This window comes from Arctopsyche grandis, chromosome 5 (assembly GCF_051622035.1).
Source record: "Arctopsyche grandis isolate Sample6627 chromosome 5, ASM5162203v2, whole genome shotgun sequence".
Taxonomy (NCBI): domain Eukaryota; kingdom Metazoa; phylum Arthropoda; class Insecta; order Trichoptera; family Hydropsychidae; genus Arctopsyche; species Arctopsyche grandis.
The window spans coordinates 24,790,133-24,817,906 of NC_135359.1; the positions used below are offsets into that span (position 1 = coordinate 24,790,133).

At 31.9% G+C, this 27,774-nt stretch overlaps 2 protein-coding genes across 2 annotated transcripts in view; one reads left to right on the forward strand and one right to left on the reverse strand.

The window, feature by feature from the left end:
* Positions 1 to 1,827: 1,827 nt before the first annotated feature.
* On the forward strand, positions 1,828 to 5,726 carry LOC143911677 (protein TIPIN homolog). The gene is made up of 5 exons (XM_077430672.1): positions 1,828 to 1,995; positions 4,726 to 4,878; positions 4,947 to 5,083; positions 5,161 to 5,366; positions 5,449 to 5,726. The coding sequence occupies exons 1-5, from the start codon at positions 1,875 to 1,877 to the stop codon at positions 5,666 to 5,668; spliced, it is 837 nt and encodes a 278-aa protein (XP_077286798.1). The 5' UTR covers positions 1,828 to 1,874; the 3' UTR covers positions 5,669 to 5,726.
* A 2,560-nt stretch (positions 5,727 to 8,286) lies between these two features.
* The window catches only part of Wnt2 (Wnt oncogene analog 2), a 58,604-nt gene continuing 39,116 nt past the window's right edge, over positions 8,287 to 27,774 (reverse strand). Inside the window, exons 3-7 of the mRNA XM_077431664.1 lie at positions 16,375 to 16,503; positions 16,164 to 16,306; positions 9,831 to 10,027; positions 9,605 to 9,750; positions 8,287 to 8,438 (exon numbers count right to left, since the gene is read on the reverse strand). Of these exons, the coding sequence (XP_077287790.1) occupies positions 8,287 to 8,438; positions 9,605 to 9,750; positions 9,831 to 10,027; positions 16,164 to 16,306; positions 16,375 to 16,503 (767 nt within the window). The remainder of the gene's footprint in view (positions 8,439 to 9,604; positions 9,751 to 9,830; positions 10,028 to 16,163; positions 16,307 to 16,374; positions 16,504 to 27,774) is intronic.

Here is a 27,774-nt window from a genome sequence, read left to right on the forward strand (position 1 = left end):
TATTCGCATCGCCAGCGTTCATCCGTTGGAGTAATGAATTCAGCATATGTTTGTTCAATTGGTCGGTTTGTGTTATCTCTCCTGATGGTTTTTCTTTTGCCATCGCAGTCGCTGTTTCTTCTCGAGAATCACGTTGAGGTTCATCATTCGTTTTAGGAGCTGCTGCTGCAGCACCCGGGGCGTCTGGCATCTTGCGTTCGTTGTGCGATCTTCATAAACCGAAACTATCGCGGTTTCAATCAACACTACAATGACTAACCAATCGCATCTAAATGTCAAATCTGACAGGAGTCACCAAACCACGCCCTGGCCTTAACACCACATATTCTGTCCTAACCTGATAAAATATTTCCTGGAAAATATTTGTATAATATTGTCGTTCGCTATGGTAAAGAGCGGTCTCCGTGATTTGACAGAATGTTAAATTACAGAAAACGCAAATATCAGAATGCAAAGATCTAAAATCGAAAGATCTTAAGTCGAAAGATAAAAAAAAAATGATGCATGGTAAACGATACATACTCACTTAATTTGCGCGAGTAGGATACAACAGGAACAAGAGGAACATGCTTTTCCTCCCGTGTTAATGTGCGCGCGCAGAATACGGGAGGAAAAGCATGTTCCTCTTGTTCCTGTTGTATCCTGCTCACGAAAATTAAGTGAGTATGTACCGTTTACCATGCACCATTTTTTTTTGATCTTTCGACTTAAGATCTTTTGATTTTCGATCTTTGCCTTCCGATATTTGCGTTTTCTGTAATTTAACATTCTGTCAAGTCACGTAGACCCGGTAAAGAGATACATAAATAGTATTTTGGATTTACATGTATGTACATTTTTGATAATAACATGAAACGAAAATTTATTTAACTTTTTTTTCTTTTGGTGTAAATATAATTTTAAGTTCAACACTAATTAAAAATTATCATTTTTAATTAATGTTGCCGCTTATCATATATAATCATTTTATTATTATAATCATGATAAGCGAGTATCAGTCAATGATAATCGCTTATCATATATAATAGTGGTTCTCGTTGCACTAACGAGATCTCGAGTCATAGATATTCCGTATTCGCGATTTTTGTGGCAACGATTTTCGTCCGCACGACAGCAATGTGCGAAATAATCCGTTTACCTATAATAGCATATAGTGATGGTTATTTGATGCCCACGTGATTATTATTGACCTAACTATTGTAATAAAAAAATCACAGGTAATATGTACTTGTGTAGGCTGGTGTTAACCTCTAAACTTGATTAAATAAACAAAATGCCATTTTTTAATATTATGACAAATGAAAAAAAATCATAATTATAATGGTTCGGTGATTATTGCTCACAAAGTGCTAGCCCAAAAGTTACTAAAATCTGTATAACGGAACATCTGGCAGCCGAAAATCCATCATATTAACGATAACTACCATACTAACAAGAACTCGAGTGCCAAATATTCCGTATTCGCGATTTTCATGGCAAAAATTGTCTTTTAGGCGATCGCAATGTTCGCAATAATCCAATTACCAATATTATAATATTACAAACTACATTTTCATATAAAATATTTTGATGAAATTAATTTAAGATGCTCTAAGCTAGAACAGTTGAAGATTGATGATTTATTTTTGAATGAGAAATTATTTATAGTAAAATATTAACGGAATAATTTTAATTTACGAATTTCTACTATTATTTTTGATATTTGCTTTTCCTTAAAATGACACCTTTCTCACCAATATCCAAGGTACGTCTCTCCTTTTAGTATTTTCTTGTGGGGAATAGTCTGTTCACCGACCGTAATATAAGCTCGTGTATGGTGGTAGAATTACTTCTTTAGGTCGTAACTGTCAAATGCTTATTGGCGCGCGATCGAGATGGAATGGAACGATGTCTTGGATGGACGAACAGAGCCACAATTGGAACAGATTCTCGATTACGATCATTCCGATACTCAACCTAGAGAAGATTCTGACAATGACGATCAACATAGCGAAGGTACATGAAGCACCTTTCAACTTGATAGTTGTAATGTATTGGTCACCAAATCCTATCAATTTTAATGTACACATATACTTTGTTTTGTTTAAATTTGCAATATTAGGCCATTCGAACAATATCTTCATTTGTATAATACAGGCCATCTTCAATATAAGATCATTAGTATTATGTATATACTGTTGAAATTTAAAACAAACGCTCCAAAAATTTCTCTCAACAATGTACACAAGATGTTTTTTAAAATTAATTTAAATCCAAAATATAAGTAATTTTATTGGGATTGATTGTTGTAACCATTCAACCATTATAATCCAAATGGTTTTATGGTCCGTACGCACCAAACCAACGACGATTTTGGGCCAACTTTTAAAACCAGTAGCGTACAAAATATCGAAATAAAAATTAAATAAAAAAATTTAAATTAAATATCAAAATTAAGCTAACGAGCGAGATTGAGCTAAAATTAGATCATCGTTGATGTTTTGAATTACAACAATGTTTTGAATTACGACGATATTTTTTTTATTTTTTATTTATTTATTTAACATATTAGCCACAGTGACATTACAGAGATCTCCAACGCGTCGCTGTGGCCGGTCATTCAGTAATAATAACATGATAACAGTAATAATAACTTATAATAATAACAATATTAACACAACATCATTAAAATCATAAAATCATAAAAAAAAGAAAAAACATAGATAAAGTAATAACAATCATTAATATTTATAATAGGCAAAATCAACCACTGGCATTCCTCAACAACCACTCAACCAGATTAGTATATTTTATATTGAAGAGGTCAATTTCACCAGAAATCCTGTTAAGCAGATATATCGCTCTAGATATAGGAGCCGTTGACAACATATTTGTGCGAGCCACAGGAGGAACAAACAAATCACGATTTCTCAAGTCTCTGAATTTACAAGGTGCATTAAACCTAAATTCCTTTAGAACCTGAGGATTGTGTATTATCCCATTCAACAGCTTAAAAAAGTGTCTTCCCAGTAACATATTCCGACGAGACTCCAATGAGTTGAAACCTAACGCCCCTAATAGGAATGCACTAGGATATAGCCAAGGATAATAACCATACTGTTTCAAATAAAGATATCTGAGAAACCGTTTTTGGATTCTCTCAATCTTCAATGAATGAGTCATATGGGTAGGATTCCATATAATAGAAGAAAATTCTAGAATACTACGTACTAAAGATTCATAAAGAATTTTAAGCACCAACGTACTCTGGAAAGGTTTGCTAACTCTTAGTAAGAATCCCAGCATTTTTGTTGCACGCAAACAAATATTGTCTATGTGTCGTTTAAATTGAAAATTATTCGAGAACAAGACCCCCAAATCACAATATTCATCTACAAACTTTAATTCAACACCACTTAGGCGATATGGATAAATCAAGCGATTTGAAGATCTTGTCACATTGAGAACACAGCATTTTTGAATGCTAAAAAATAATTTATTATCGACAGACCAACTTGACAGCGCATCTAAGTCCAATTGGAGAAGGGCTGCGTCACTATGAGACTTAACTGTCTTAAAAAGCTTAAGGTCATCGGCGAATAAAAGATAGTCTGAATACTTAATTATTTTTGAGATGTCATTAATGTAAATTAAAAAGAATCATGCACAGAGTCGTCAAGCCAGGTTTCCGTTAGTACCAGGATGTCAGCACATTGAATAGCCGAGTTAGAACCTAATTCATCCAGTTTAGATTTAAGGCCTCGTACATTTTGATAGAAAATGCTTATATTATGCATTACAACCAGAGAAATATTATAATTACGAGCGAAAAAAACCTTGTTATTGTTTCTTATAAGTCGTCACGATACACCAATGTGTTTCGCCGTCGATGAAATATTTAACAAAAAAAATGTCGGTGATTTGTCAAAGGGTTTTTTTTTCTTTCGTCGAAATAAAATTAATAATCACACATTATCCGATAAATTTTACCTCTGAGATGGATTTAATTATTTAATTTATTTCGACGAGAGAAACAATTGAAGACATTATCCGATAAAATTTACCTCTGAAATGATTTAATTAATTGATTTATTTCGACGAGAGAAACAATTGAAGACAAAAAAATTTCCTTTGATAAAACCGACAACGTCTCGGGTTGAAAACAATAACTCGGTCACCCATACTAACACATGATATATGCTCAGTAACAGCGCATTACGGGGAAGTAAAAATAATAATTCTTTGATTTTTTTTTCGAACTTAGTGCGTATCTACGTAAGTCAAAACATCTTCGACAAACAAAAGTCGAGGATTATCTGTATGTGATTGTTGATGATCTAATTTTAGGTCAATCTCGAAAATTTATTTAAATTGGGCATGTTCTGTTTTAACTTTCAATATTTTATTTTAATTTTAATATATTGATTATAATTTTATTTTGATATTTGAATTTAATTTTAATATAATAATAATATTTTTAATTTTGATATTTAATTTCAATTTTTAAATTTAATTTTTATTTCGATATTTTGTACGCTATTGGTTTAATCCTGCTGGTTAAATCGTTGGACCAAATTCGTCGTTGGTTTGGTCCGTACGCAGCATTAGATATGTATTTCTATTTAGCAGCGGATCAAAATGAGATTTTAATGCTCAAGCCGCATTCGAAACATTTTTATATAATTTGTGTCTGTTTATTGATAATTTAATTTTACTTTTATTAATTTATTTTCAATTTAATTTCAGCTGAAGAAGCTCAACCTCAACGAGTTGTCCCCCCCTCCGAAAAGAAGATAAAAATTGTTAAAAATCCTCGTGCAGTTCTAAATCACAAACGACTAACCGGCCCTAGAGGAATACAAACTATTGAAAACGTTTTTAAAGATTTCAAATTTCAAGGTTGTATAATATTAATTCTTTTTTATTTTTATATTTTTTTGTCACTGCTAATTTGACAATTTATTCAGGCAAAGGTCAAGAAAAGGAAGATTTAGATATGGTGATGAAAAAATTGGAACACTGGGCTCACCGACTGTATCCTAAATTTAAATTTGACGATTGTTTGGACAAAATTGCAACACTGGGTAAAAAAAAAGAAGTCTCCGTTAGTATATTACAAGTTTGATGGTAATCTTAATCTATTATCAATTATTGGCTCACTGATGTTTGTTATATTTCTAGACACATGTACGTAAGATACGATTCGATATGTTATATGATCATGAGATTATGGAAGAAGACAAAGATGAAGATCAGGATAACATCGAAGAAGAACCAATTCTGGATGAATTTGATTTATTGTTAAATCAGCAGATTGCATTGGCTAGATCTACTCCAGCAACTGCTGCAAAAATTTCTGCAACTACTCCTTATACAAATTTTGACGAGTACGTTCTGTTTGCTTGGATAATCTTTTTTGAAGTTTGTTTTTCATGTTTGATATATTTTTGTTATTATTTCATTTTGCAGATTACGTGTATCTAGTGCTTCTCATGGTACACCAGATGGTGTAATTGAGCCTGTTGAAATTACAACCGAAGCTAAAAGCATATCAGATGCACAAAAGGAACGAATGTTACAGAATAGAATAATTGCCGAAGAAAGAAGATTAGCTAGAATGAAGGCAGCAATGGAAAAAAGTAAAGAGGCTGAAACTAACACTGAAACCACTGATATTATTAACGCATAGATACGAAAACTTACAGATTCATATTTATATAATTTGGGTGATTAAATTTAAATCAATAAAAGACGTGTTTTATTTGTCATTATATGTGACAATTTTATTTTTACATTTTATAAATACTACATCTATTAAGATTACTTACATTTTCAATGACTTGTATGCTCATAAAAAAGCAGATATTATGAAATTTTCAATATTTGATATTTAAAGATTGATTAATTTACTAAAGATTCACATGGATGCTGTTTATAGGCCTTTATTTCTGAATATTAAAATGTTATCATTTACAGAAATTACTTCAAACTTTTAATCATTCCATAAGTATTGTACTAATATAATCGGAACGTTTGATCATATCATTGAAACAATTTAGTAATGTCTTCAATATAAGAAATTTGGAATGTACAATATACGATATGTTTTTAATCAGTCAACAAAATTAACAATAGCATATTTTTTACGTATTTCGGCATGCAGTTATAAAGTGATGAAGTGCACAAATTGAGTAATACATTTACATATCTTATTGATACTAATGAAACATGACATATAAATTAGATTTGAACTTTATTATGCTAATCAATTGTATGCATGTGACTGGGCTAAACCGTTCATTGTGATTCACTCTTTTTTACTCACACATGTGGTATTAAATGCGTCAATCTTATGTACATAGAAAATGAACAAATTCTCATTTCGAAAGATTTCAATATCAATTACCGAGTATTGAATAAATACTTAAATTTTATACTGTTTTACAGGTTACTCTGAATGATTTATTGTTAGCTTTTTGATTGTATTGTGGTATACATATTATATTTACTTTCTATGAATTTAAAATACTTAAAGACAGGGTTTTTCAAGCACAGAACACTTCAACGATACATATTGTAAAATACATATTGATTTTGATAATTTTCAGGGATGTGGAGTTGCTCCAAAATTAACCGATTCCGACTCCGATTCCAAACTTTGACTCCAGCTTTAACGATTTTGGTAACATCGACCTTTCTTGCCAACGTATAAAATTGTTAGTAATAAAAATAATAGCGATTTTCAAAATATAAAAAATTAAAGGAATTAAAAAAAATTAGTAAAGATTTACATGTAACCCAATTTATTGAATTATTGGTAATAAATAGGTATAAATAAAAATTAAGTACATTCATAGTGTATATATGTATGAATTTCATACACAAAAAAATCAATTTAACAAAAAAAAATGGTTATAAAAAAAAGGAAAAGATATATGTATATGTAATTTCGAAAGAGACTTTGTATGTAAGAAAATATGTAATGTTGGTTCGTAAATCAGTGACGTCATCGATACAAATTATTAAAATAAAATAAATTTAATAAAATGTTTACTATTAGATTGGTCATGTTTAAGCGGTTTATATTACAAATACCGAGCGAAGCTGGGTAAAAACACTAGTAAGATATTAGTATAAGTCAGAGTTGGTTGATTTCCGCAGAACATACATATAGTTCGAATAACCCTGCTTCAAGACATGGAATGCGAGTAATTTAATACATAATTAATAATACACATTTGTAATACATAATTTAATTGAATTTATATTATAGATTTTATTTAATAGTCAAATGCAGAAATTATTTAAAATCTCGTTCGTGTACCTATATATACAAAATGTTACTAAAGAAATTTAATAAATATTATTTAACTTAAGAATTTCGAAGTAAAAATTATTTACACACTATCAATAAAATTTACAACTAATGTTATCCTATTATTAATTTCAAAAATTGAAATGGATAAAGCTAAAAGATGATTAGGTGCATGCTGATATTTATTACATATATATATATATATATATATATATATATATATATATATATATATATATATATATATATATATATATATATATTCAAGTGCAAAACATCTATGTAGATATTAAAATGTATTTTATTATTTGGAAGATAGAAGTATGTATGTTTAAAATCGTTTGATTCTTCAAATTTATCAACGATCAATCTATTTTTTCCATAATTTAATAAATGTTAATTGACTAAATATATATATATATATATATATATGTATGTATGTAAATTACATTAGTTCATTGAAATTCAGTTTAAAAAGTGAAGTGAGAATAATATTTCCTTATAAGTACGTATATATGGTACATTTATGAATACATATGAGAATGTGAACGACTACATTGTACTATAATATGAGTAATGATTTACATATGAATATTAATGAATCCTTTAACTTTAAACAGTCATGTTATAGAAGAACACAAAAGAAATTTAAAGCTAAACGTCATGTAGCAAAAGAAATTATCACAGATGTACCTACAATAGAATTCTTGGCATCAATGTAATAATGTAAGAGGGATAAAACACTAATTAAAAGAAAAATTATCTAAAAAAACTATTATTAAAACTAGTCGTCATCCTGACCTAGATAAATACTTACATACATACATGTGCATCATATAATACATGACGACATATGTACATATGTATACGTTCATAAAATACAATTCACAATAGTTTATAAATCAAAATATGCAAGTTAACAACTCGATTAACTATTTGCAAATATTTTACATAGTACAATAATTTAAGTTTCTATTAATCGATTGGCAATTTCATTTGCATGTGTACTCTTCGCGTCTCTCAGTGCAGACATCGCAATTAACGTAGCAGCACCAGTGGAATTTGCAGTTGCATTGTGTTGTTTTCACATATTGGTGGGTATTGTAACCTCTTCCACAACACATTATATCGCATCCGTCCGATCCTGAAGTTAAATAATAATAAATTATATACATATATTATACACGATACGTATTTATTTTATTTATTGAAAAATCAACAGACAACAAGATGTAGAAATGCATAAAAATAAGGAGTAAATTTAACAAAATAACATCCGAGTCCAATTACAGATTTTTACAAGTTACATAAAATGGTGCATAGGTGATAAACAAAAGAAAAAGAAAAGAATAAAAACTAAAACATGACTAAATAGAACATTGCATAACTAAACTTACAGTGTTAAATATTGGGAAAATGTTATACATATGATAGAAGAAGAAGAAATGGATCAATCGGTCAAGATTATCCTGAATTGATGTAAGGAAATACCGAACGGATCAACCTCATTTAGTTCCTCGTTAAACATGCGATAAACAAGCTGTAGATAAGAATATTTTAGGGAATTGGTTTTGAAAGGATTAAGTGAAAAGAGTGCAACGTATCTAGAATGGGTGGCACCTCACGGGATCGAATGTGAAATGCTCGAAAAACCAAATATCGGAAGGCAAGGATCGAAAATCGAAAGATCAAAAAAAAGGGTGCATGGTAAACGGTACATACTCACTTAATTTGCGCGAGCAGTATACAACAGGAACAAGAGGAACAGGCTTTTCCTCCCGTATTCTGCGCACGCACATTAATACGGGAGGAAAAGCCTGTTCCTCTTGTTCCTGTTGTATCCTGCTCGCGCAAATTAAGTGAGTATGTACCGTTTACCATGCACCATTTTTTTTTGATCTTTTGATTTTCGATCTTTGCCTTCCGACATTTGGTTTTTCGTGCATTTCACATTCGATTCCGTGGGGTAGACCCATCTAGAATACCTAACTGGGATCCTGAAACCAACCATACTCAGTAAATCAGAACAATCAAGAAAACCATTTCGGAGCTTAAAGGAGAATGTAGCATCAGTGAGTCGTCGCCTTAAAAAGAAAGATTGTTGAAAGATAGGATTTTTAAAATATCGGGAACAGTAGTATGGGTGTAGGTAGAAAAAAGGTAGTGTAAGAATTCAATAAATTTAAGTTGGACTTTTTCAATACAATTAATATGGGATAAATAAAAAGGTGACCAGATATATGTACGTAATATACGTATCTATGTATATTGAATAGTATATGTACATGCATGTATAATTGAAATAATTACCTCTTGTTGTTCTGTTACAGAATCTGCCAACTGTTCCGAGCGATCCAGTCGTTAAGTCTTTTTCGCAATAGTTTGGAGACTCTTCCAAATACACTAAATCCGATTTTTTAGGTAGTCTTTTTGCCAACGATTGATGAGAGCGCGATCTATAAATACAATTGCAATAATAAGAAAAATCTTTGTAAATGCTATGTTCGTACTACATATGTAAAATACTAAATCTTACTTTCTCAATAAAAGTTGGATTTCTGAATTTGATATGTGGGGAGTGGACGCCATTACAGGTTTCGCTCTGTTATATTTCTTCATGAGAGCTTCCCCGACTTGTGAAAATGGCGGTAAAGATTTCCAACACGTCTTCATTGTGCAAGAGCCGGAAACACCGTGACATTTACATTCTGTTTGCAGTGAAGCTTTCACCATCTAAAAAATAAACAAACAATGTTATATTTAGAAAATGTTATACACATATAAAATTAAAAATCCTGTTTTTGATGCATAATAAGTATATCATTGAATAAATATCTGCATTAGTAATTGAGAGAAGTATGTAAATATAGATGTCGTAAATTTTTGAAAATTAATAAAATATTCATAGCCAATGTAAGAGATTTCGCTTGATGCTTTAAAATAATATCAATGCGGCATTGACAATGCGTATCTGGTATGTGTGTGTATATTTGCATTATCATATCACCAATAACAAAATTCATATTATTAATTATAAAAAAAATGCCCTTAAGTGTTTTTTTTCTTAGATTTGGTATCTACATTGTCTAGAAATATGCATATATGTGTTTTTCTGTTTGTTATTAAATTGAAAAGATGTTTTATGTTTTCAATTTGAATGACCCCTTTATCATATTCTGGATCCGCTAGTGTAAAACCCTCAATATGAAGCGAACTTTTCTCAACAGAAATAGGCTGAAAGACTTTTTCATCTAGGGAACGAAACTGTTCCAACGAATTAGCAACCCTTACCCAATTCTCGCAAATTTCGAGTTTTTCATTTCGAAATTTCACGATCTATGTATACATAAAAAAGCTGCAAAAAATTAAGTTAATCAAATATTTGTAAAAATTTAGCCATAGATGTCACTATGATGGTTTGTTAAAATTATTCTAAAAAATGTATATCGATCTTTGTAATTGGCCAGTAAGGTGCATTGGGGTTATATATTTATGTATATTAAATAAAATATATTCCTGTGATATACACGTATACATACATATATTAAAAATATACAAAAAAAGAACTAATAAAAATGTTCGTTGAAACCCAGCCTAAAGTACATCTATACACATATATATATATATATATATATATATATATATATATATATATATATATATATATATATATATATATATATATATATATATATATATATATATATATAAAATTGAATGTCTGTCTGCCTGTTTCGTATAGGCGCCTAAATTACTCAACCGATTACGATGGAACTTTCAGGATTTGTTGAATGCATGTCCGGGAAGCTTACTGTGAATAAAAACGGGAAAAAGACTTCTTAATAATGATATTCGTAATTACGATTTTACCGACGTGAAAGTTGTTTAGTCAAGGAAACGTGTTCGTTGGTAACCACGTTATCAGTTGGTTTATGACGACACGGCTTTGAAGAGACGTTAGTTGAGCTCCAACCATCACTTGAAACGGGAACGGGAATTGCATGCGTTATTGTGGCATTACAACGCATGCCGGGTTTAGCTAGTTTTATATAAAAAAATAGATATATTTTCACTGAAAAGTTAATCACAAATTCATAAAGTACTATGACTTGAATAGTTTTGTTAAAAAAGTTCCAGAAACGATGTGAAATGGTTTTGCGTTCGAAAGGGGTTTTCATTATGATTTCTTGTAAAAATGTATATTTCGCCGGTGACTACTTAAATATTCGTATTATTTTTCTGATGTTTTCTAAAATTTCGTAGAGATTATTATCGATCGAAAAGTAATTTTCTTCAAACATTTCCGTATTTAATGAATAAAAATCTGTTTCTTCACATGTAGACATTTCATCTTCTTCATTGTCTTCATTTTCATCACAATTATTGTCCCCATTATATTTTTCATTTTCTTTATAATCGTCTTCTTCTTCGTCATCACTCTTTTAATGTTGTTTACAGCATATGTTTTTGCCTCACTACATATTTTGGAAAAATCGTAAAAAAGTTATAGAATCTGCGGTTGGATGTATGTAAGTTTATTCCGCTGTTTGAGGACGCGAAAGAGTCCAACTAATGATATGTGGTTACGTTGAGTAAAAGATCACCCTGCGAGTATATTTAAAGCATGGACGGAGGCAAACGATAGCTTCGTCGACAGGGACGTATTTTTTATTTAAATTCAAACCAAAAATTACAATATTAACAACATTAAGTCCCGCTAACCATATATATTTATCGCAACGTTTAAACAGTATCTTTTTGCCATTAATCTACACTGATAACTCAATTATGCGTCGGCTATATAACATCGAAGGTGGGACGAGACTATCGACACAGCAGCGTTAATTGAAACTGTCGATAATTCGAATATAAATAAATTGAAAGTGACAGTGAACTATCATCCAAGCCGTGAAACTGTAATATACATATACAATGTGGATAGGGATTTTCTCAAATATGAAAATTCCGATTCCGTCCCCTCTGTGGGTGGGTTTTGCATGTGTTGAGACGTGGAGACTGTGTGTATGAAAAGCCCTTCTGGCTGTTTGAAGTTGCTCGGCAATTTTTGAGAGAAATTCATGTTCGTCCGGCGCTAAGGGCCGATCTGCGGCCCTTCAAAAACTTGAACAGGCCATTACGTATTCCCGGCAAGCGGTCATAATGATCCACTATTCGAAGTCGTGTCGAATTTGGCTCTCAGCTGCTTTTTAAGAAAAACTCGGACGTGGACTGCCCACGTCGCAATGCGCGTGCAAAAATGCAATAACGACAATATAATATTGTGTATTATGCATTCGAAATGCCCAATTTTATCGGACGAATTAAGCTCGAGAAAGATTTCCTTTCTTTTTTTTTTTAATACCTCTTATTAATTTTTTTATATCGGAATTTTTACGATCAAGTTTTCAAACGTGTCAGATTTCGCCAAAGCTTTCTACAGTAATACATATCATTACAATTCTTATGTAATTATATTTTGCATACATATGTATGTATCTATGTACGTCTACATACTAGGGATCCCAATTGAATATTCAAATATTCGAGTATTTGAATTATTCGTCTGATTTTTCAGCCATTCGTTATTCGAATATTTCATCAACAATTCGAATATTATTCGTGTATATATTTTTTTATAAACTAAATACACAAAATCAACATTAAAAGAGTGATGACGAAGAAGAAGACGATTATAAAGAAAATGAAAAATATAATGGGGACAATAATTGTGATGAAAATGAAGACAATGAAGAAGATGAAATGTCTACATGTGAAGAAACAGATTTTTATTCATTAAATACGGAAATGTTTGAAGAAAATTACTTTTCGATCGATAATAATCTCTACGAAATTTTAGAAAACATCAGAAAAATAATACGAATATTTAAGTAGTCACCGGCGAAATATACATTTTTACAAGAAATCATAATGAAAAAAGAAAATAAAAATTGAAATTATTATTGGCTGTAAAAACTAGGTGGAATTCAATGGCATCTATGATAAGACGATTCATTCAAATTTATGCTTGGTACATATGTAATTACCTTTTTTTTTTAAATTTTCGAATATATTAGAATATTCGAATAGCTATTGATTTACTATTCGATATTCGAATAGTTGAAGTCGACGACTATTTGGGATCCCTACTACATACATATGTATATGTAGTGACTCTCCAAACTTAGTATTTGTATATTTTCTAGTCCCAAATATGACATTTTCTAACCTTATTTAATTGATAAAAAATGTCATATTTATATTGGAACTTTATTTGGGCTGTCAAACTATTTTTTAAATTTAATTTTAATAATAAGTCAAGGAGCTTCAAAATTCATAGTACATTTAATATATGTATGTATTTATATACACACTAGCTAAACCCGGAATGCGTTGCAATGCCACAATAACGCATGCAATTCCCATTCCCGTTCCCGTTCCCATTTGATGGAAAAACGCAGGCAGCGAACACGTTGGTAGCGACGTGAAAACATTTGAAATTATAGCGTTGCAATGACACTCATTCCCGTTTTTCCCGTTTCCGTTCCCGTTTTTGGGCGATTTTTTTTCACAATAATCTTCCCGGACATGCATACAACAAATTCTGAAAGTTCCATCGTAATCGCTTCAGTGACTTAGGAGCCTATTCGAGACACACACACACACACACAGATTCATTTTTATATACATATGTATATATATATAGATTTGTATACACTTGAAGAAAATTGTAAGTCATCACAATTTTTCTATGTCATCTAACCACAGCGTAGTTTACTGGTTATGCCGTTATTTACCAGTATAGAGGTCGATGGTTCACATCTCGGCCGGAATCGAATAATTATTCGATGTGTATTGATCTGGATTCAGATTGACCGTCTCCTGTTAGGGTAAGCCATTTTATCCAAACGAATTTTTGCATATGTAATAAAAATTGGCGTCCCCCTCTCCACTCCGTTCCTCGCAAATTTGTCAATTGTAAAAATATTCCTACATATCTACATACATACATACATACATAAATTGTAGAACGTGTTAAATGTTTATGTACAATTTTGGCTATATATGTAGATATCGCTTTTAGGTAGCCTTTTATGGTACCGATGGTAAAAATGAAATGAATTAAAAGAAAAAAACGTAGTTAAAAAAGAGAAGGAACGGAAAATGGTTGGCAGAAAAAACAATATCTAAAACTTTTAAACCTATAATTAAAAACTTTTAAACCTACAATATATAAAACTTTTAAACCTATAATAAAATCAAAAATGTAAATGCACTTTCATTTTATTTTTATTTATATATATTTATATATTATGTTATTACGGGTTTTTCCTCTGGACGACACTTATGGTATTAAACTTTTACATATATAAATTTATAGATTATATTATATATATAAATCTGAAATCATATTCAAATAGTGGTGACATAGTGGGTAATGAAATCAGATAAATTGGCAAATTTTGATTGTAAACGATCGATTTGGAGTCAAAAATATCCAAGTCTGACCAGCAACACTACAGAAATACTTCAATCAAGATAAACCCACCAGATTGAACCCGGTGACCTCTCGGTGGCTAGCATTAACGCAATCACCATAAATATAATAATTGTTATACCCGGCTTCGCTCAGTATTTGTAATATAAACAGCGTTAACATGGCGAATCTAATAGTAAATATTCATTTGTTTTTTTATTAAATTTATTTGAATCGAAAAAAAAAATCGACTCGTCGTCATAGAAATTTTGACTTGCTTACGGTTCCCAACCAAAGATACCTATATATTTAAATACAAAGTCTTTTTCGAAATTATATATTAGATTTAAAAACTGTTTTTAACCAATTTTATTGAATTATTTCACTAAATATTTATTCAAACGAATACAATAAATAGCAGAAACTTCATGTTTATATTTCTCAATAACCACAAACTGATTTCAAAATTAAGAAGAGTTTCATTAATTTTTCTAACTCGCATACTGTGTCTGCATAATATAATAAATTTGATTTACCTCAAAACACATGAAACTTTAAAGTTTCAATAAGAAACTTTTTATTACTAGCCTCTTCTTACTTCACTTTCGATTGTTTCGTCTGACGAAATTTGGGTTCTTCTCCACACTCTTCCGAGCGTTTTCAAACTTTGCCATTTTGCTCGGTTTGGTCATCAATATATAAGTCCGCCATTACGATGGTGAAAAATAATCATAATAGACACGTTTGAAAACACTCCATAATCTTTTTCGGTGACGTTTATTGTCCACATTGCTGCATTTGTCCACACTGTGCCGATCATTTTTTCCCTTTTCGCCACCCTCTCGCTATTTCATTTTAATTGTATAAACGCCAATAACTTTTTTCACTCTATATTATTATCTTTGCTAATATAATTTTTGGCGCGGGGTCATTGTCTATAGCAGAAGTTTGGATTCCATTGTCACCTCCTGCAGATTACTCATCAACGAACGTTTTTATCGTCATTTTTAATATACAATACAAAACCTCATCGCCATAAAGAGACTGGAATATAAACATATCTATAAATATCTACATATACATATGTACATACAGATCGAATCACTCGATCAACAACCGACACGAATAAATCTAACCAGACATCCGACGAAACGACACCAGTAATTTTAAAAATAATTAGCACTGACCTATAGACCGCAAAGCATTCTATATTTTCGATTTGCATATTTGCACGTTCGTTCGAAATGTCGATTGTGTACGAGACGACTAATGAACGGGTGTCCGTTATAATTACACCGTCAGACGATAAATAATAATTGAATGGTATTAGCGGCCGTAAATCAGACATTTATTATTACACACCGGCTCATATCACATTTCGAATTATTTACACACCTTTCTTCCAGCTCGATTGTTGTGCAAATTCATCAGACTCCTGGCATCGCCCTCCAATTCTCTGGCGTCCAGGAATCTCCTGGCAAACCTGGCACCGTAAGCTACATCAGCACCGCAACCACCCCATCTCCACCCACCTGTAACTATTCGATCGATCAGAAAGGATTCGAAATTTTCACATTTTTACATCATTCAAGATTTAAATTGATACCTGGTGGTGGAGCTGGTCTTCGTCTATCACAGCCACAAGCAGGAATGTCACCTCTGGCACAAGCAGCCGTCACAGCATAAGCAACTCCAGCTGAAACTATCGCGTACGTGAAAGCAGCTTCACGCGATCCTGAAAATTTAATTATAACACAATATAAAATTTAGCAATTCAATGTCCATTGTGGGTTTGCGTTCAATATATATATAATTCACTTTAAACTACAAAAATTTTACTGCCAAGTTTTTGTATACAATTTCGATATTCGTAGAACCATGACACAAAAGCTTCACTTTTGTGTATTCTTGGTTCTGTCGTAAAACGTCATATTTGAATGTTTTATATCTGCAATGGTAAGATTTAGGACGATTTGATCGTAAAAGCAAAACGCATTGCTTTATGTGGTTAACCTTTGGGTCATTTAATAATATGAATATTCCAAAAAAATGTTAAACCATAAATAAGGAGAGGCAAACGTTTAGAATATAAAAGCCAGTTGTACAGTCACATATAACATCAAATAATACAATCATGGACTAATTGAAAAACAGTATAAATAGTAATTTGAAAGAAATATAACAATTTATCGTTTTAAGAAGGAAAGGAAAAAAAGATCAATTGAGTAAAAAGGATTTTATTCAATACATATTATGAAATTTGAGCTATGAAATAAATTTAGGATAAAAAGCGATGAATGAAATAAATTTAGGATAAAAAGCGATGAATGAAAATGAATTTTCATGAGCTAAAATATAGATACGGCAGGTTGACACTAACGCTAGAGATTCTGTATATATAAATACGATAACTGCATATTATTACACACATATATCATATGTATGAAGGAAAGTACACAAAGACGATACATATGCTTAGATTTTTTTTTTACACAAGTAGATAAAATTTTTCAAACATAACAGTACATAAAATACAATAAAGACAACTAAGGACAATCGAAAAAAAAAGAATTATAAATAGTAGGCAGCATATTTCTATAAGAATTAACAAATTGGTGACGCTAATAACTCGAATTTGCGAGAAACTGATGGCTATTCTCCAACCCTTTATCTTCTCGCTTGTGAGAAGTATAAAGTATAAAGGGATTGTGTAACTTTATTACTACTTTGTATTATATTATTTGATATTTTTACTATATATTCTATTATTGTAATGCTATTGTTTTTTTAAGATTATGGATAAATGTATTTTTGTCTCTGCATATACATATGTATATTATATATTTTTTATTTTTCTCATCTCTCTGTATTTTTTCGTCCATTGTGTAGGGTTATCAGATTTTATGCAAGTCAAATCGGGACACCCCCCCCCCAAAAAAAAATCAGATCTGACTTTTTTATAGATATACATATTTTCAATCGAAGTGATAATATTTAGAATACCTATAATTGATTTTTTTCCCTTCTATTTTTAATATATGTAAATGAAAAGTGCTATAATTACAATGAAGAAACCAAAGAAAGACTTCACTGAGACGATTAATGAAAAAATTTAATAAGGCTTTTGGTGCTTTTTCTTCAGCTAAAAAAGGCTTTTAAAGCTTCAAATAGCCTTAGAGTGCGTTATATTGCAGGTTATAGTGATAGCCACCTAATTTTAGAATGTGAGAGTAGTGTTGTTCTGTTCTGCGCTTCAATTACTTTTGATGTGATTAAATTTCCCAAGTGCACAATTTCCTATAAATTAGAAAAACTCAATGGGAAATCCGCGTGAACATTATTATTACATTATCGCTCTACGTGAATCTGCGTGGGACGAAACACCATTGAAACAACCATAAAATGATCGATTGAATCTTTTATTACATGCAATTTATACGACCTCTACGGTTCGTCGTATTGAAAGCTTAATCGGTTTATTATAGACTCGTCCGTGGTTTATTATATTTATTCGAAACGAATATCCAACAACTACCGTCTTGCATAGAGTCTTTTTTTTTCGACAACAAAACAAACGCCAACTCGATCTATGCATTTCGAAGTGTACTCGAATATCGGTCCAGTTTGTTCCGAATATAATTTAGTAAACATCAAACGATTTTTATTCTCGAAAAGATCCGGATTTAATTAACCGTTAAATTAGCGTTGACGTCCGACCATTTCGGTCGAATCGAACTGGCCTGTAATCTAAGTAGAGGGCGGTAGTGATTCGATTCGGTAAACAAGACAGTTTTTAGAGTTTAATCGATCGAAAAATGCCACATCTAATGTTTCCGAATGGAGCACGAACGTTCTATTATATTAATTGAATCATTTATTATTTGTTCGACGAGAGAGATCGGCTATCACTGGCGACCACTGAATAATTAGGCGAGACGATTAATATCGAATCGACCGCAATATGTACATATATGCTTTTATTTATTTTTTTACGTACACATACAATTATCATATTGAAAATTGCACTGTGAGGTGTGCAACGAATACTGCGCATTTTATACCGTTTTATTAATTAATCTTTTATTCATTGAGGGGCCCCAATAAACTATATACGGCATCCGTTCACCATAAAACTCTCCCACGTCCCGCAGTATTGGAAAATGCCAAAGCGACGACTTGACCATTCATAACTTATTTTTCTTATAAGGTGAGCCTTAATTAAAGAGGAGGACCTCTATGCATACGCTCATTCTCAAAGCGTGGTCTGCTGATGAAGAAGATGCCATTTTCGTGTCGTCCCCGCCCATTGTGAGGGTTAGCATTGAGAAAACGTTGAATGTTATTGTCATTTTTCGTCTTTCGTAAATCCACCTTCTCTCCATTAAATCGTACGTATTTTTGCGCGGTCGAGAGAGATCAAACTTGCGATAGGCGGACGACAAATAAAGCTCGCACGGGTAAATGCCCACACAGTGAAAAGCTACTTCAAGAAGTTCTAATCTCGAGATTGGTGCACGAGATTGTCGCGAACATAATGTTTTATTCGAGCAGCTGCAAACTTTTTGAGGCAGAAACGAAAGTGTTGTAAAAAATTGCCGCCGTCGGCGTTTCAATTTCACAAATAGTGAAGAAAAATCGACTATAAGCGATGCACTAGTAAAACCTGGGAAGCTATATTATAAAGAAATGTTTTTCAAAACCATGTGGTAGTTCATACTTGGTTGTGAGAGCCTATGAACTACAAAGGGACTCGATGTGACGTCATCTAGTCCCCTTATATTCTGCTCTCGCACACATAAGAAGGGCTGTGCAATAAAAAAGGGAGATTTTTGGGAGAAAAAAAGATCTTCGATCAATGTGTCTTGCCAGTAATGATGTATGGATGTGAAACTTGGGCAGTAAAACTTGCATTACTGTACTAAGAAAATCTTCTAGCTAATGTGTTTGTTTAAATAATGCACAATCTGTAAGGTCAATTATTGTAATTAGCTACAAACATTTTGTATTTAACGTTGAATAATATAAAAATAAGTGCAAGAAATGAAAAAAAAAACGGCTGAAGTAGAGTAGACTGTTGAGCGCGGCTCGTACTAAATAACCTTTTTCTCTCGCATCTGTGAGGCACGTGTACAAAGGGCTTCTCGCAAAATTAATTATTTCAGTTGATATTGATATTTTTTTTGTTTCTCAATGGAAATTTCGAATCATAGAGGTTTTGATGATGAAAACATAAAATTTATTCAATATATTTGGAGAAATAAAATAAAATAGAAGTCCTGGTCACTTGCTATCTATCACAGTGCGACAAGTCTTAACCGTCAGAGCGCTACATATACATAGCTCAATGCACTCAAGGAAGTATGGATGCTTGGCATAATGAGTAGAGATAGAAAATGGAATACGTGGGTTAGAAGTATGACAAAGGTAGTTGATTTAATGGTGAGAAGGACAAACTAGGGTGGGTTACGTGGCTAGAAGAACGGATGATAGATGGACGAAAGCAGTGCTCGAATGATACCCGAGTAAATGTAAAAGGGTGCAAGGTAGGCTACAGGAGATATGTGTGGATGAAATTAGAAAAATATGTGGGATGATATGAATGAGAATTGCTCATATGAATTGATGATATGAATGAGAAACGTATTAGAGAGGCCTTCATCCATGATGATGATGATATAAATAGAAGGTACTTTATATGTTTAAGTTTGTTTGATATAAATAGAAGGTACTTTATAACAACATTTGTTTGCTGAAATTTTGAATACAGGATTGATTTGTTCTGATTTGCTTAGATTAAAAACAGTCAAAACATCATTGAATAAAATAATTGAATATTGAGTTATTGATTTCACTCGAATACTGGATCAAATCAAACCGGAGAAGAATTTGTCTTATCGATTTTATTTATATAATTTAACTTTTCAAGCGATTTAATATTAATGTATTGTATATTAATAGTAAATCATAGTTTTTTTTTAATTTTTTTCTGTTCACACAATAGAATTGCTAGTCTTGGTGAGGTAGCAACTCCTATCATTCAAAATAAGGTAAGGGTTATTTTATGGCATTTTACACTATAATTAAATTAATTATGGGATATACAGGTATTTATTTAAGGTAACTGGTTGCAAAGATCTGTTCCTATATATATATATGTATGTACATATTTTATACATAATTGACACAGCTAACTGGAATAAATTTCTATCGAGTTTTTTTAATAATGGGTAATATAAATAATATATTTATATATAATATAGCATTTGCATTATGGGCTCTCATTATCTCTCATATATATTTATACTTCACTAATCTAATTTATAATTTCGAAAGAGACTTTGTATGTAACTATTGTTGGTTCGTAAATCCTTGACGTCATCGAACAAATGAATATTCAAATAAATTTAATAAAATGTTTACTATTAGATTGGCCATGTTTGACTTGTTTTCGATGTTCCCAACCAAAAATACTTACATACAAAGTCTCTTTCGAAATTATATACATATTAGATATGATAAAAATGTGTTTTTATAAAATTGAAATGGCTGATGTGGTGTTCGTTCTTTGACCAAGGCTTTCTCGCCGCTTGTTTGACGTCTCTCTTTTCTATTTTTTTGTACAACTCACCGATTTCGACTTTTTGAATTGATTTTGTTATAAATATATATGTATATGTATGTAGAAGAAGACGAAGAGAGATGAAAACAACTCACAGTACACACGAACGAACGGATTTAATCAATGGAAATGTGTTCTCCATTATAGCCTGAGACTATATATGTATGTTTATATCTAGTTGTAGTTAAGGAAACGCGTGTTAAAAGTTAAGTGCGCGATGCAAAGTAGCCATTTAGCCTGAACTTATCTAACACGAAACGGTTTTCGAGCTATTTCCCTCGCGAACAATTGGAATTGAGAAATTGAAAACAGGACTAAGGAATTCCAAGTGCTGACTCCGCGTAACGGCCTGTCGTAAAACGAACACTAATTTCCTCCGAGAAAAGATTTATAAGATCTCAAAAGCGAAGCACGTCACCGCTTACAAACTTTTCGTACGGAATATTTAGACCGTTAGATTAAAAATTCAACGTATGTACATATTATGTAGATACATATACGGCATTAAAAGGTCTCGCAGCGAATTTCTCTCGCAGCTTTGCGTGGGCTCATCACGCTTTTCGTGATCCGTACTATATAATTGTGGAGCTTTTATACGTGACCGTCGAAACGTTCGAATTAAGCACTCGGCGATCGAGAAATTCCGACCCGCCGATGAAATAAAAATCACCAGAGACGTCCTAGGCCGGGTTAGAGATGACGGAGGCTGAGGCGCAGTTGCGTCAACCGAGAAGGAGAACTTTCACGAGAGTCGAACATGAAAAGCTCGCCTGTCCTGTCGCAACAAAAGCACAACAAAAGCATCGCATAAATAAAGTCGCCGCAGAGTGCGGTCGGTTCGCGGGGTCCCAGCTCGGCTTTATCAAAAGCTTCACATTTTATTATGATACAAGTGGATTGTTATATTATTTATACGCGTCTGAAAACTGCATCACATGTATTTATGTGTATGTAAGTACGCTCGCGAGATGCACTTGGTGTGTGCATGCACTTTGGCTTTGTGCGATCGTTTCGAAACGCATACCGGGCGAACCTTCCTCTTCGCCCAGATCCGAGTTTAAAAATAATAATATAAGTAACTCCACATATGTACATATGTATGTACCTCATTTGCATTGGAGTGTATTGGGGTCGCTGATAAAAGAAAATTAACTTGTAAAGTATTTCTCTCTCGCTGTTATGTGTCTGATTTGCTGAAGGGAAAATGTTTTTTGAAGTACAGAGTATATTTTTTCAATGCCGTATTTATTATAAAACTTAATATTCCAAAGATAAAAGTTGAACATCAGTACAAAAAAAAGTTCCTTACTACTTTTTTTTAGTTGAAATAATTTCTCTTATGCATATTTTGAGTACATTATAATATGTAAATAGGAACATTTTATGCAACTTATATAATTTAACATAGATATATACCAGAAAGGCTTGACAGGAAGACTCCAATGCGCCTTCCTAGACAATTAATTACAAACAATGCAGCATTTTTATTACATAAAGCACTGTATTTCGAGAAGCTGAAGAACACGAAATTAACAATTAATTAATTAATTAATCCATTGAGCAATCTATGGATTTTTATATTTGTACATATTTTTTACAAATTGTATATACATTAAATACAGAAAATTTGTGACAGCAGGTAGGATGATTTTTTGGTCAATTTTGAGGAACCGTTTCAACAATGATCAGATAAAATTAGCAAACTCAAATAAGAAACGAATGACTTGGGAGCCACAAATATCCAAGTAACCAGCAGTATAGCGGGATCGAACCTAATAATCACTTGGTGCTAAACATACACGCTACCACTGTATGTGCCTATATATACCTATATTTTTGTTTATCTATAGAAGGACATATTTTTTTATATTTGTAACTTAAATATTTTTAAATTTAATATTGAAGTATAATTATATAACAATGTCTTTCGTTTTAGGTCCAAATACGTGGTATGAACTACATGGTGGTTCAATATTGAAAATTTTAAATTTTCATAGCGGAAAAAGTTTTGTACATATTATTTAGATATCATGCTAAGCCTTCGCGTCAGTTTGAAAACTTTTTTTTTTCACAATACAAAAGGACTGTATGTACTTCCATATATGAGCTTGCAAATGATGAATCGAACGTTATAATTGAACATACAGGTAGTATTAGTTTGCATGCGGGTTCCACGATATTTTATCGACATGTCAAATGCACCGACTGCACAATTTCGCCACATCTTTAAAACGCATACATTATTACACTATAGAAAGGATTATCCTTTACGGTGAAAAGATGCCCCTGAACCTTTACGGTAAAAAAGCATGCCCCTGTGCGACCAAGAGCGATACATTTCTTATCTGGTTTTGTCTTGTTCGCGATTGCGCACACTTGTGTATATATGTACGTAGGTATGGAGATGTAAGACGATAACTATTGTTCAGCAATGAATAAAACTCGTTCTTTCAACCTCGATTGTACGCATTTTATACGTTTTGTATACAAATATAAATCCGTAATTGATTCGGCGATAGTGGACCACGCCGAGTTGATTAATTTATCGCGAAAAATCGAAACGCGAAAATCGTCGGGTCGAGACCACCTCTACGTGGTTGCAGTTGTCGAATTTGCAATACACCGGAGGCGTTGTAGCCGACTTGAAGTGTTTTCAAGTTGTCAACTCGATATTGAGTGGATGCCGTGGGCGAGGCTCCGCCAGTTTTGACTGAAGACACTTTTGAGAATTTCCATTATCTTAGATCTCGAAACAATAACTCAATATGCGAGTAGGGACGCTGCATCTCGCCGAGTTACATTGTAGCTTGAAAAGTGTACATTAAAATTTTTAACAAAAAATTCAAACATTCTTGGATATGTACAGCAGCTAGTGGACTAGTAGACATTTTAAGCTTTCGAGCAGAATGGTCACGGTTCGATTCCCACTAGTAGCTGTTGGCTTGATTTGTGACTCCAGGTCATTTTTTATATATTTTTGTCAATTTTGAGGAACCGTTTCAACAATGATCAGATAAAATTTTTATTACATAAAGCACTGTATTTCGAAAACCTGAAGAACACGAAATTAACAATTAATTAATTAATTAATCCATTGAGACATCTATAGATTTTTAGATTTGTACATATTTTTTACAAATTGTATATACATTAAATACAGAAGACTTGTGACAGCAGGTAGGATGATTTTTTTGCCAAAATTGGCAATCAGATGCAAATTGAGGCAAAATTGGCAAACTCCGATAAAAAACGATCGACTTAGAGTCACCGAGTTCGATTCCCAAGTCTAACCAGCAGTATAGCGGAATCGAACCCAATAATCACTAGGTGCTAAAGGCGCTACCACTGAGCCATACTGCTGGCTAATATATGTACCTATATAATCTTCTATCCTAATATAATAACCTTCAATATATAGCTTTTGATATAAAAATGCCACTAATATATCAGAAAATGACATTAAAAAAGTCAATTTCTAAAATGACCTTTTCTATACACTTTAGATATTTATTTATTTACAAATTTTCCATAGTGACTTTACAAATTAACTCCAAGTCGTATATGAAGGTACAATATCAATATAACGAATTAATTAATCTATTCATACAATCCAGCACTGCAAGGCAACAGCCCGACACAACAGTGCACGGAAAAGACTATTTCTATTCAACCAGCAGCAAAGATCACTAGCTAACATGTAATACTTTCAACCGAGTGGTCATGGGTTCAATGACTGCCGGGTGCTGCTGGCCAGACCTTGGATATGTGAGTCCAGAGTGATCAGATAATTTTTGTGGTCAAGCACAAGGAAAAGGAGAAGGAGTGGTCACGGTTTGATTCCCACTAGTAGCTGTTGGCTAGACCTTGATTTGTGACTCCAGGTCGATCGTTTCCTTTTAGAATTTGTCAATTTTTCTGATTCTCATTGAAACGGTTACTGTAAATTAACATCGCCTTTCCAATATCTCTTGTAAATCTCAAATTTTTCAGTGTCTTGATGTTCGCCAATTTCTGTAATAAAATGCTGCAAAAATTTCTCAATATGTGTCACTGTTTGTATGAATTTGTATTGTATAAAATGCTTGTATTAATTGTATCATTCTATTTTATCTGTATTAGTAGCGAGTATTCATGTTCTGTAAAGGCGAGTGTTCGTGTTCGATTGAATTAAATAAATAAATAATAATAAATGTGTAAATATTAGATATTCCGAATATACCGAAATTTGTACTGCGAAAAAAATCGCAATACCGGTAGTACAGGTTTTTATCGGTATTGATTTATTTAAGCTATTAGTGTGGTAAAATTAAATCATACCAGTCAGTTATAAATCAATATCGGGAATAAGTAAGATATTTTCAGCAAACCTTATCTTTTATTTTAAATTTATGATACACTTAGCAGCTCCTTTAAATAGCAGGTCGAAAAGAATGTTGGGTGCCAACTCTTTCTTCGACTAATCGATAAAAACTTTGAATTCAAAACAACTCAAATTAATAGATTTCAGTACAACCGGCAGTCAATTTTGAAATACCGGCAGTGCCGAAGGTAGAATTTTTAGAAAAAACCCGGAAATACCATTAATTTTAAAGATGTAATTAATTAAATTGTATATGAGGTTACAGTAAGTATCCCCATCGTTGAGCCAGTTCCTATCATATTTGCAATGACAAGTTTTATTTCAAAGTATATATTATATTCAAATATCAGAGCATTTAACTGCTTTCTTTTATTTCTAAACTAACTATTTGAATTGCAATAAATAATGAGTGATCGAAATAATCGGCATTTGAAACATAAAAGTGTTCGCAGGTGGCGAAGATTCGTACAACTACTTGACAGTCATTTTGATCTTTGCTGACGAATATATGGAAAGTCCTACGTTTTTTGATAAAAAAAACTTGATATTTTTTGATATGATTCCATAAATATATTGTTAGAACATTTTCTCAATTAAAAATAATTGATATTTTCCGGCGAAATAACCTTAACTGCCCCCATGTGTGTATACGTTTGGGAATTTAATTGAATTTTCGGCAACCCTGTATGTAAGTTGATTCAATATTTGTTCAACAGATACGATTTAATGTAAGTTATGATTCCATACACAGCCGGAACAATTTTCTCGACTGTCTCAATATATTTGTAATGCTTTACGCTATGTCCAAAGCGTACCGTAATAAATATAATCAACTTGGAAAATTACATTATCTGCATAATAGGCGTTACTTTATAGTGTTTGTAATTTAATATAATCAAATTGGAAAGAGAAAAATTCGTTAATGTGTAGAAAGTGAGACGTTTTTCCATCGCTTTTAATCGACCTGTCACATTAGCGAGTCGACGTGTCGTTATATACGATAAAAGTTTATTGGAAAACCGTACTAGTACGTATAGGTATCAGTAGTAACGCCGTTACGGGTTGTTTTGCATAAAATTTAAAGTAAATCACTTTTCCAGCTGACATTTGACATTTCCGCGCCGGTATTTATGGACTTTTAATTTAAATTCAATCGAATTCACCTGCTGTATCGACCCTAAAACCTATATTTTAAAAAATTCTTCTTTTATCATTTCATGGGTATATAAATTTCAAACATATACGGTACAAACATTCGACTGAAAATATATATCGAACTAAATGTACTGTTACACTGATAAATGTATTACAATTTTCAATTATGAAATTTAAGTGATAAATTAACGAGAAAAGAAAGTCATTGCTGAACATAATCGTATACCGACGTTTCTCGTATTGCTTTTGCATTTCCGACTATTGTGCATTTAGCGTTATACAACTACACAGAAAAGCTGGCCAATAAATTTACAACATCAACATTAACTCGCGTTATAATCGGCTTCTTAAATTAAGTAATATGCAGTAAAAACACTCCACTAAAAACGTTAACGAATAGTGATTTCGTTCAAAATAATTTAATGAGTTTCATTTTCCAATTAAAATTTACGTTTTTATTGCGAGTTAAGCTTTTAAAAACAATCACTTGGAAATATTAACTACTATTCAACCGCAATTCAGGCAAATCAAATCAGGGAAATTCAACATTCTGCTTTCAACTTAAAGCTCATTATTACGGACTATTGGACGAATGTACGCCGACGCACATTTGACCGAATGGAATTCTTAATTGTTTAAATTTATCAAATTTGAATGATATGCCGAAGTGATTTCTGAATAATTTATCTATTTTAAGTGAGTTTTGAACAATTTCGATATACAATTATTAATTTTTATCGTTTTATATTAAAAAAAATTTTCAAAATCGATCAAAATACAAAATTATTTGAAAATATTTTTTATTTAGTAGAAAGAAGATAGTAGACGATAAAAACTATGTTCAAGACAATTAATGGGCCGGTGGCACTTGT

Coding starts and splice junctions, on each gene's coding strand:
- LOC143911677 (XM_077430672.1), top strand. CDS start 1,875: ATGGAATGGAACGATGTCTTGGATGGACGAACAGAGCCACAATTGGAA. Junction 4,879..4,946: donor TAAAGATTTCAAATTTCAAG/GTTGTATAATAT, acceptor CAATTTATTCAG/GCAAAGGTCAAGAAAAGGAA. Junction 5,367..5,448: donor CCTTATACAAATTTTGACGA/GTACGTTCTGTT, acceptor TTCATTTTGCAG/ATTACGTGTATCTAGTGCTT.